At 36.2% G+C, this 12,503-nt stretch overlaps 1 protein-coding gene across 1 annotated transcript; it reads left to right on the top strand.

Moving 5' to 3' along the window:
• Window positions 1–57: 57 nt before the first annotated feature.
• Window positions 58–452, top strand: LOC141250454 (uncharacterized; the record flags this gene model as incomplete). Its single annotated transcript, XM_073669977.1, has 1 exon — window positions 58–452. A coding segment is annotated over one exon (395 nt), but the record flags the coding sequence as incomplete, so codon positions are not given.
• Between the last annotated feature and the right edge of the window lie 12,051 nt (window positions 453–12,503).

Here is a 12,503-nt window from a genome sequence, read left to right as displayed (position 1 = left end):
CTTCCATGGCGATTCGTTTGATTCATGTTTGCATAATTTGACACTTGTACTACAAAGGTGTGAAGAAACCAATTTGGTTTTTGAATTCTGAAAAGTGTCACTTTATGGTCAATCATGGAATTTTACTAGGTCATATTGTATCCTCTAAAGGAATTGAGGTCGATAAGGCGAAGATTGACATAATTCAGTCTTTACCTTATCCTACTAATGTGCGCGAAGTTCGTTCTTTTCTAGGCCATTCAGGTTTCTATCGCAGGTCTATAAAAGACTTCTCTAAGATTGCGACACCACTATGTGAGCTGCTGAAGAAGGAGGTGGATTTTGTTTTCGGCGACGAGTGTAAGCTTGCATTCAACACTTTAAAATCACATCTCACTGCTGCACCTATCATCAAAGCGCCGATTGGTCCCTACCATTCGAGATCATATGCGACGCCAGCGACTATGCCGTAGGAGCCGTTCTTGGCCAAAAGGTTGGGCGAGCAATGCATGTCATCTACTACGCCTCAATGACCATGAGCGGCCCCCAAAAGAACTAATCCACCACCGAAAAAGAGTTGATAGCGGTAGTCTATGCCCTGGATAAATTCAGACAATATTTACTTGGCATCAAGGTGATCATCCACACTGATCACGCAGCTATCCGTTACCTCATGACAAAGAAGGAGTCTAAGCCTAGACTCATCCGGTGGGTTTTATTATTGAGCGAGTTTGACGTGGAGATTAGGGACAAAAAGGGGTCCGAGAACTCTATGGCAGACCATCTCAGCCACATAGTTCATGATGGTGGTGAGGAGGCAAGTCCAAGGCTGGGCGACTTCCCAGACGAGTCCTTATGCAGAATTGAAATTTCATATGCCCAGAAAATGCAAGTGTCACGACCGAGATTTCCCATCACGATCGAGATGACGGACTCTGACGAAAATCGAACGAATTCGGTGACAACTGGAACAAAGTCGCGATCGCGACAGGGATATCACGATCGCGACTCGGACGCAGTTAAGTTCGACCCTGATGTCACGACCGTGACACGCCATCACGATCGCGACGTGCCTCCAGAACCTCCTACACACACCTCCAAGGCTCAACTGCTTGCTCTTCGCTCCCTTAAGCCATGGTATGCACACATTGTAAACTACCTAGTTCGAGAGGAGTTCCTGCCTAGCTGCACCAAAGCTCAACGCGACAAAATCAAGAGTGAGGCAAAATACTATGTGTAGGATGACCTTTACTTGTGAAACATTGCGTGGGATAAGGTAATCCGACGATGCCTCCCGGATAACGAGGTACAATCTGTCCTTTCTTTTGTCACTCTTATGCATGTGGGGGGCATTTCGGGCCCAATAACATTGCTAGGAAGATACTTGACACATGTTTCTTTTGGCCACACATCTTTAGATATGCATATGCTTTTTGTCAATCTTGTGATAGGTGCCAGAGGGTAGGGAATCCCGAAGGAATGAAATGCCACAAGCACCGTTGATCTTTTGTGAGATTTTTGATGTTTGGGGGATAGACTTTATGGGACCTTTTCCTAACTCTTTCGGGAATATATATATATTACGTGCGGTGGACTATGTTTCCAAATGGGTAGAAGCAAAAGCCACCAGAACTGATGATTCGAAGTAGTTGCAGGTTTCCTTAAGGAAAACATTTTTGCTAGATTTGGAATCTCCCGGGCCCTTATCAGCGATAGGGTACCCACTTCTGTAATAAAATGGTGAGCACCCTACTAAAGAAATACGGAGTAACTCAGCGAATCTCTACACCGTACCATCCACAGAGCAACGGTCAAGCCGAGGTTTCTAATCGGCAAATCAAAGGGGGTGCTGGAAAAGACGGTTGCGCCAAATAGGAAGGATTGGAGTATCCGCCTCGATGATGCACTATGGGCCTACCGCCGAGAAGGCGAGCACCGGAAACTGCAGCTGCATGAGCCGGAAGAAATACGCCGAGAAGCATACGAGAACACGACAATATACAAAGAAAAGACTAAAGCGTGGCATGACAAGCACATTCTGCGCAAGGATTTCAATGTGGGAGACAAGGTCCTACTCTACAACTCGCGTCTTCAACTCTTTCCAGGGAAGCTGCGGTCTAGATGGAGCGGGCCCTATGTGATAGCCGTGTATTTCCCGCATGGGGCGGTGGAGCTTTTCGACAAGGGAAACCATAACATCTTCAAAGTAAACGGTCAAAGGTTAAAACCTTACCATGAAAGCTTCTCCAACGAGGTGATTGAAGAGATAGCCCTTGAGGAGCCCGGGACGGTTAATTGAGAAGGGAGATTACGTCGTGCTGCGACGTTAACTAAGGCTCTGATCGGGAGGCAACCGAGGGAGTTTTACTAGCGTTAACCCCATTATTCTGTTTTGTTCTTATTTTCTTCCTTAGGTAAATTGCGTAACTGACACGAGGAGGTCATCGGAGGAGGAAACAGTGATCGCGCACCACAGTTACTCGTGTCACGATCGTGACACTAGGTCACGGTTGTGACACGGTCGGAATGTCACCCCCTTTGTTCATCACGACCGATACAGAAATTCAGCATTCCAATGGTTTCTTCTTCCTCTTCCCTTTTATGATGTCCTCTTTTGCTGCATTGAGGACAATGTGCGATTCAAGTGTGGGGAGAGGAGTCGACTAGTCGAGGCGTTCTTGATGCTGTTTTGATTTCTTTTGCTATTTCTGCGATTTTACTTATGTTTTTTGAGTCTTTGCTGAACTGTTTTGATGTTTTTCTATCGAGTCTGTACGGATATTTCCAGAACCTTTGCTTTATTATTATTGTTTAGAAAAATCAGAAAAACCCAGGAGAGTAAAAAGAGATTGGATCGAAAAGGGGCTCCAACAAAAATAAAAAAAATAAAAAATTTAAAAATAAAAAGAATAAAAACCAGGCAAGTAAACATGGATTAAAAAGGAAAAGGTGGGTGCCTGAAAAAAAGAAAAAGAAAAGAAAAGAAAAGAAAATAAATAGTTTCTACCACTTAAAATTTTGATGAAAACCCGAAAGGACGCCATGATTACATTGTTTGTGATTATTTAGTTGATTGCATCTTTTATTGGCGTCAGAGACATAAGAAGGGAGTTGAAGGATTGTCTCGGGTTTTAGGATTCACCAAGGAGGGATAAGAAGTTAATTTTAGCCTTGTATTCCTTTGTTTTTGAGCTTATTGTTATCCATATTTTGCATGCTCACCCTTTCATTAGTTCATCAGATTTGCTACACACTATTGGCGGTTGTATTAGATTCTAGGATTAGATTTCTATTTCTTGGAGTTGGATGCATATTGTTGTGGTTGTGCTATGCAGATTTCTGGATTAGGATTGGTGGTTGTGAGGTATGGATTGTTTATATTATTTAGTGGTTTAGGACATTTATTGAAGAAGAGGAATAAGAAGTGTATAAGCGAGTGGGAGACTCGATTTTTATCTTTATTATCATGATTTATTACCCTTACCCTTAGAGGAGATTAGGATGTCCACTTGTGCTTTATTGCACATCACTTGGTTCGATTTCATTATTGTATGGAGTAGTGACATATGAAGTGGAGACATATGAAGGTGTTTGGGTAGGTCATCTCAGAGAGATAAGAAGATAGATCGGAGTTAGGTTAGTGCTCGTTTTTACACTTAGAGTTAGAAGTATAGTCGCTAGCAGGCTGTCTCTACACTTACTATAGACCTTTGTGCTTTTAGGAGTAGTGAGCTTTATTTTGCTTACTCGAGGATGAGCAAGATTTAAGTGTGGGGAAGTTTGATAGGAGCTTATTATATGATGTTAACTAGCGACTATTAGCTTAGGAATAGTGGTGTTTAGGTGCTTAACGAGTGGTATTCCCGGAATCTAGGTTGGAGTTTACTTATGGATTAGCGGGATGCTCGTAAGCGGCATTTTGTGGTTTTATCATGGAGATCCCGGTTGTACTCACTTTTAGTGCATTCGGGATGGAGCTAGAGGAAGTATGTCAAGCCTACACCCAAGGAGAAGCCGAGAGGCTAAGTCAAGCTTCCTCGACGCTTGTAGAAGACCGAAGACCATCTTAGGAGAAGCTGTCATGACCGAGATGGAGTATCACGACCGAGAGTCAGCCTCAGTTGAAGCTGTCACGACTGAGACAATCCATCACGGTCGTGACTTAGCCTCAGTGGACCTATCACGATCGCCAGCGGCCACGGACCTGAGAACTGGAGCATTGTCACGATCGCGACACCCTTGTCACGATCGTGACAACGGGAGACGGACGACCCATATTGAAGATTTTATCCGAGATTCTAATTAGTTTTTCCACATCTTTTTAGTTATTTTCATTTATTTTATTTCTCTTTTATTAGATACTATATAAGCCTTTAGATATTAGGTTAGGGGGGATTCATTCATCATTCTTTCATTATTCTTTTGCCATATTCATTTAGAGAGAACTCAGCAGCAACCTCCAAGAAAGCTTCCACCTTTATCATCCTTAATGCTTTCGATGACTATGTCTGGCTAAACTCTCTATAGTTCACTCTTAAGGCTGAAGCCATTGTTTTAGGATTTGTTTGTGAGAATTCTTATGTTTTATTCTAAAGTTAATTTCAAGATTGTTTTATGATCTCCTGTGCTTTATTGTCTATTGATTGATCTTGATTTTATCTAGGTTGCAAACTAGGTTGATTAATTATCCATCATAATGCTAGGCTTGATAATTCAATTTGAAAAGTCTTGTCTTTTAGGTAGCAATCAGAATTTGCATAGACTATTTGCTAGTGCTTATTTTGTAGAGATTATAAACTTGTGTCGACTATCGGCTATTTGCCAATGGTATTGCATAGGCCTACTTATCTTTGATCTTTATGCTGTTGCACTTTTGAATCTTGGGATTTTCCCTTGGTTATTGCTTACAATAAGGGTTTCTAGGACTATTTGGACTAGTTGCTATTTACAAAAAAAGAGTAGGACAACCAAATTAACCAATTCAGAATATAAATTAATAGAATTCGATGATCAACATTCCGATTGAACAATGTGATGATGATAGATAGAGTGAGCTCCATAATCATATTAGTTACAACCCAAAAAGCATTGCTTTTACTTTTTCTTTTGCTTAGTTACGATGATCGCAATTAAAAACCCCTATTGTTACTATTCGGTAGCACCATAAGAAATAAATAACGTTCTGACTCTCTTGGGATTCGACCCCTTCTTACCGCTTTACTAGTGGAATTGTTAAGTTGGGTATGTTTGATAGGCACAACGACCATTTCGGCCTCATCACTTTGTCAGCAGATAATGGCCACTTACCACTAATAAGGGATATGGTGATGTCATCTTCTTGGAGCTTGCAGTTGTATCATCTCTAAGCTCTACTATATTGGTTCACACAATAAAATTGCAGCTCCGTTTATCTCCTGGACAAATTACTTTTTACTTGCAAAATATCATGATCTTTTACCATATAATGACAATCACATTGCTTAAACTTTTGGATGAAATAGTTCTTTTTATTATTCACCTTTGAGATTTTGTCATGCATGATTCAAGTTGAGCTTTCTTTTTCTCTATGACCAATTTGAGATTAGATATTTGCAGGAAACAAAGATTCTTAGCAATGGTAATACAAATCTAGAACTAAAAATGTATACACACAAAGAATGAAAAACTTCTTCTTTGAGACCCTTGATCTCATTAGTTTCTCTATTGGATTTTGCTGCACCAAGCTATATAGATGCAACCCTTTCAGCAAATGTAAAAGTGCAAGGTATGTAACAAAAACATGACACAATCTCACAGCTAAACCAGTTAGATCTAATCTCAAACCAATATCCTCTCCCTCAAACATTGCAGGTCTATGTTCCTAAACAAGCATAACATTAACATAGCATTAGAGACCACTGGAAAGAACAAATTATGTGGCAAACTAGCAACAATAGTTCAGATAGTCCAATACCTATTTGTTTTGAAAAAAAAAGAGTCGACATAATTATCATGCCTGTTAGCAAGATTAATACATCCACTACTGAGCTTATCCTTTTAATATCATTGGCTTTACCTTCCGAGATGATCCATTCACGAACCGGATCCTCACTCATCGCCATACTGCATAGCCACCAAGCAGCTCGGATAGTCACATTTTACATAGAAATACTCATCTTCCCATCAATTTAACAGGAAAGGTCAATGATCAGATAGAAGCTAACGAACCACAACCATGGGGAAAAGTCAATTTCCAATTAAAACTCCACAAACAAGTAATAACGAATCAAATGATAGATTTCCAATTCGGGAGCAATCAAATACATATTTCAATTAGAAAATTCAATTTGTTTAACCAGGATTGGATGCTTTTCAAGCATTACTATAGTTCATTTAGATACTTAAATCCACAATAATAGGGAGATTGCGTCGTCGGAGATTGCGTAGCGAGATTAAATAACCTCATCTTTGAAAACCTAAATTATAAAATCTCTGCTTCGAGGGTAAAACGGTGGCATAGAAAATTGAAGAGGATTCTATCATGAGAGGAAGATTGTGAAGACAACATCGGAGACTACATTATTGAAGGTGGAGAGGATGTGTGGTAGAAACAATGGACATCGGACGACATTGAGAAAGAGGAGAAGAAATCGCGACTGAGAGAGAGCAAGTGAGGGAGGGATGAGGATATGATATGTGTGAAGACGAAAATATCCTTCTCTTTTAATTGATGTTGTTAAAGGAAAGTGAGACATAGGCCGTCGGATGGAGGTGAATCAACGGCCCATATCAATACTCACCTATTCCGTTAGACACTATACTCATTTGATCCTTTCTGGATCTATACGTAGAACATATGTATGTATACATTCTTATTAATACACTCTCATTAAACACTTGAATAAAAAGAACAAATTGAGTAAGTCATATAAAGCCCTTGAGTGATATATATTGTTACAAAAACAATGAATAAAGAGGACAAACTGAAAAGTAATTAGTAAGTTAATCGTTGAATGAAAATATTTTGGATGTGTTAAAGTCATCTTGGACTTCATCCTCTAACAAGTAAATGGAGCCGGCTCAAACCAAACACATTATTATCTTTGAATATTGAATTCATTAATCCAAATTAGAAAAGTCAAACCGACCAAAATTTACACTATAAATCTTATATGTTATATATAATTAAAAATTATAAAGTTTAAAAATAATAAATGTCCCTAATAACACGTCCTACTAAAACCTAATAAAGTCTTTTTAAAAATAAATATATTAATTCCAACTTAGCTTTGTATATTTGAATTCCACACAAATATCAATTACACAATAAAGAATATTTACCCGCTTATAAAATATAGAATAAGGATCCAGTGTGAAGTGCACTTGCTGTGAAGTACGAAGATTTTCGGGTACACATATAACACGCTAATGTTCACATATAACACGCAATCGTTCAGTTCTAAGGGGGTATAAAAATCATCCAGAAAACGTAAAAAAAAGAAGAAAGTTCACCATTAATTACAAAAATGCCACCGCGTGGATTCAGTAAAAAAATCATCTTTTAATCTCTAATGGCTCAACATTCTTCACATTTCACACCATAAGGGCACTTTGCACCGGAACCCACCTCATAAAATATAATAATTTACAAAAGTAGAGTAAAGCATATCGAAGAAATAACGATTGCATAGTTCAATTGCATTTTTTAAAATAATAGTTCATATGTAATATTAGGTTTTAATTCAAAATCATATACATGACAACCTCCACGTATACTTTTAAAATTTTATAATTATATTTTTCAATATAAGTAGGGTGTTGCTAAATGACGCAGGTAATTTTTTCTTTTTAACGCAAAGTTGGTACCGCCGGTTTCTGCCAGCTAGGAACTGCCGGTTCCTGCCAGCTGGAAACCGCCGGTTCTGACACGTTAGTAACCGCCGGTTCAAGTTATATTCCAATTGGCTTCCATTAATCAATTTTCAATAAGTTTATTACAATATATAACACATATATAGTCCTTTATACTATATTTTAACAAAAAATGAGATGTTTTACTAGCCTATAGCATTATCGAGATGATATCAATGTGGTTTCATCTTTCCTTAACCATTATATAGAGAGCAATGTGATGCACTAGGCTATAACACTAACAATTTTCAATAAGTTTATTAGTCATTTTTATTACTTATATAGTAAGGTCAATAACCGTGTTTCGATATATTTTGATTTTATATAACACTTTTTTTGGCAACAAAGTAATTGATTTTATTACTAATAATTTTACAAAAAAATTACATTGAATTTAATGTGCATGAAGTTTATCAATGTGAGATTGAAGACGAGACATATATAGAGTGATCACTGTAAAGCCGATTCTTCACGATGATATCCCCACATGCAAGTAATTGGGGACAATGGACACTCGTCGTCAGAAGAACCTGGAATATAGTCGATTAGGATATTTAGTCATGAATGAAAAAAAATGTACCAATTTAGAATGTTAAAATTACCGTAATCCAATGATCTTCTTCCTTCACATGCCCAATGCATAAGATTTGGAGCATTTGTCCCTGCACATAATCGGCCTTGCCCTAATTGGTGGATACATAGAGCTACCAACCTTACTAAAGATGACTAATATCATGTTAAGAGCAGTTGCTGCAATTATACTCATATCTGGAACTGTGAACCAAATGCGTTAAGGGGCAAAGCAATCCTGATCTAAGAAATGAAGCTTCAATAGCATACCATGCATAGTAACAGGGGATGTCATCGTCTTCTCTAAGACCTCCCAGTCTGTGTTGATTGTAAACATCTTGAGCTCTCTTATGTTCACCCAACTCTCTTTTGAGTCACCCATACCAAATGTTATAGCTCGATAGTCACAATTTCCATCAGGTACAATTTGATACCACCCCACTATATGTTGTATCAAAAAACTTCAGCAAATACCTGAAATATGTCTTGGAAGTTTGTAACTTGGGAACTCTTAGGGGGTAGGTAAATGTGAAGGAACTTCCTCCGGCCCCGTCTTCTTACGTGTGTGCCTTTGCTTCTTGGGAGGTGTGCCCATATCCTCAACTTCTTCTTCAACATTCTCCCAGTGAGATGACACTCTCTTGGTCACGCCGAATGGTGGTGGAGGTGGTTTTGTTTTATTTTGTGCACCCGAATGTCTACCTTTGTGTTTGACAGTTGCAAAGTGATGCACATCAGTTTGTTCAGGGTGTGCAATCCTGTTCATCTCATATAGAAACTTGGCATGTTCTTCGAGGGATAGGTTGCTGAAATCATTGTGCATGAACTCATCCAGCTTGCTCTTGTACATATATCGTCTGACTTGTAGTACATCAATATCTAAAGGATCTTGCTGCAAGCTAAGAGTCCTCCAGAATGGGTGTACACTTGAAACATGTAATGGTATTTCATTCCTTATCCATCGAGGAATTAGGTGATGCCGTTAATGTGCCATGACAGTCCGAGGAGCCTTACATGTCTTGGTTCTTAGAAAGGACGCACCCTTACATTACTTCTCCCGATGTGAGATCATACCAGGTAATAATATGAATTTTTATTCTTAAATTGCGATTTTTAATATCTATTTTTTCTACTACATCTTATATTTTATACTTGACAAGCAGAGTGACAGCCGAGTACACGAGTACCTTCTACCATTTTACGATGATCAACCACCGTATGAGCGGGTAGATGAGGTATATGAGGCAGTAAGGAAGTCGGTTGATGAGTTTCACCCTTTCTACAATCGGCCAAACCATTTGATGAGCATGAAGTTGTTTAAAATCGTATTGTATATGTTTATATTTTGGATTTGGTTTATGTTTTGGATTTGGTGTATGTTTTGGATTTGGTTTATGTTTTGACCGTTGTTCACATTAAGTGTGAAGACTTTGTTGATTTCAACTATGATCTTCATTTCACAAACCTCATATAACAACATCCACCTTAATAAATTGAAAAATGGTTATAGGTCACAATAAGAAAAATCAAATAGTTACGTATCTTAATAATGCTATAGGCTAGTAAAACATATTATTTTTTGTCAAAATATAATTAAAAAGACTACATATGTGTTATATTTTGTAAAAAACTAATCAAAAGTGATTTATCGTATAACAATTGGCATTTCACAGAACCGAGGGTTAATAGGTGGCAGACACCGGCGGTTTGTGGCACGTAGTAACCGGCGGTTTGTGCCACGAAGTAACCGGCGGTTTATACGCTGCGTTAGAAAGTAAAAAAAATGTGTCCAAAAGAATTGTCGTATAAGTATATCTTGGACATTTCAGAAATAATAAATGTCGTCAATATATGTTATTAATTTTTTAATTCATGTTAAGAGATTAAAAAAAGAACACTCAACTAGTTCTCGTTTACTATAACTCTGAAAAAGTAAAATAATCTATATATATATATATATATATCCTTCTCATTCTTATTCTCATTAATTTTCTTTATATAAAAATAAATAACAATAATTTTTATTTTTATTAATCAATTATAATTGCATTAGTTTAACATATTATGGCAACTTGAGCTAAGTTGAACCGTTAGTCAATTTAAAGTTAAAATAGATTGGTATTAAGTTGAAGGTAAATAAAACAATAAGAGTGATATGTCTACCAACAATCCATTTTGAATTGAGTAATTCCAAGTTTTTTCTAGACTTTATCCAAAACACAAAAGAGTGTTCTTATTACTCATTAAAATAATTTATACTAAACTATTATTAATAATTTTAAAAACACATGTATACTATGCATTCAATCAAGTTAACCCGATAGAAATCAAAACAATACTCATATACAATACATATTATAATACTCATCTGAAATATCAAATGGGTCTTTGAAAGTGATGATTGTAATTATGATAGCGTATGTCAAATGTACATATACTCATTTGCAATATGATAAGAAAATATATATAAGAAAACATACAAAACTTATATACTCCCTCTGAATACAAATACTTGCCATTAGATAAAATGTCACACAAATTATAGTAAAAAACGTTTCCCCTAAATAACCCTATTAAAGTGTTATCGGAAATGTAAAAAGCAATATTTAGAAAAATAAAAATAGGTTTAATATAATAATTGTATAGGAGTAAATGTTGTAAAATAAGAAAAAAAAATTGGTAAAATAATATATATTTGTATCCAATAAAATTATCTTAAAATGACATATATTTATATCGGAGGTGTATTAAAATCAAAGTCTGTGCGAAATACGGACATCAAAATACTAGTTACATATGAAATACAACTTACTTTTCAAATTCTACACCCTAAAATAAATTAACTTAATGTTGTATTTAACTACTTGATTCAAAAAAATATTATTTTATTTAACAGTAATCTACACCATATGCAAAAGAACAATAAATTTACACATGCTTCAACTAATATGTAGCAAATGAGCTTACATGACTCCATGATAGTGAATCTATCTAATATCTAATAATATTGATTTTTTTGGGATATGAGAAAACATTAAATGAGGGCTTTTTTAACGAATTATGGATTTTGCTCATTATTTTCAATTTTTATGGATTTTACCCCTAATTTTCAAAATTACAAAAAGAACTAGAAAAATATATGAAAGATGTATAAAAGTATATGAAAAATAATTTTTCTTCTAATTATTTTTTTATTTAATTAATAAAATAATAATAATTTTAAAATCAAACTACGGTGGATTTATAAAAAAGTAATAAATATTGAGAGAAACGAAATAAAATGGCTCCCGGAAGGGCTAGTCTAATCTTCTAAACTATTTGTGTAATCTATCTAATCTAATCTTAATTTATATAAAGATTAGGGGTACTTCAAGTTACTAAATGTGGGGTTTGAGAAATAATAAATACTCCTTTATTCCTCTTGAGTTGTGCGAATATTTTAATCTTAATATAAATACCTCTTCAATAATCTTGAATTTTTGAAGCAACTCATTCTTATTTCTCTAATTTTAATAATAATAGTATAGTTTTTATTTATCACAATCCCAAATTTATGCTTCATATACCATAACTTATGAGTTATGACTTATGACCTTCCAACTTATTAATTGATTGGGCAATCTTATTCCCTCCATCATCAAGATAATCATGTAATTAATGTCACGGTTACAACGGGAGCTTGAACCTTTCACTTGTATCTCATCCATTAAAATTCCTTTAGATTAATAAGCTTCTTCCTTCGTCCAATCCTCAATATGAGTGTACGACCTCAGAACTCATCGACCATGGCACTTCTTTTGCTTTCTCCGCCTCAACTAAAGCCAAATTCACCTCTCCACCGACATTCACCAGCCCCTCTACTTCCATCTTCTCTGGTCAACAACTTACGTAGATTGATTTCCTTCAATTATTATATGAGAATCTACATCAGGTAAGAAAGAAATCAACGTTTCTTAATTCCCCTTTTGGTTGAGTAATTCTTATTTGTGTTTCTTATCCTTATTATGATTTAAGATTCTGTTTCATATTGGCCTGGATTAGACCTTTATTATATAGACATCCGA

This window comes from Phyllobates terribilis, unplaced genomic scaffold, assembly GCF_046119375.1.
Source record: "Phyllobates terribilis strain yellow unplaced genomic scaffold, ASM4611937v1 Scaffold_5734__1_contigs__length_49539, whole genome shotgun sequence".
Classification (NCBI taxonomy): domain Eukaryota; kingdom Metazoa; phylum Chordata; class Amphibia; order Anura; family Dendrobatidae; genus Phyllobates; species Phyllobates terribilis.
The sequence above is the reverse complement of the archived record's forward strand: the minus strand, read 5'-3'. Positions and strand labels throughout refer to the sequence as shown.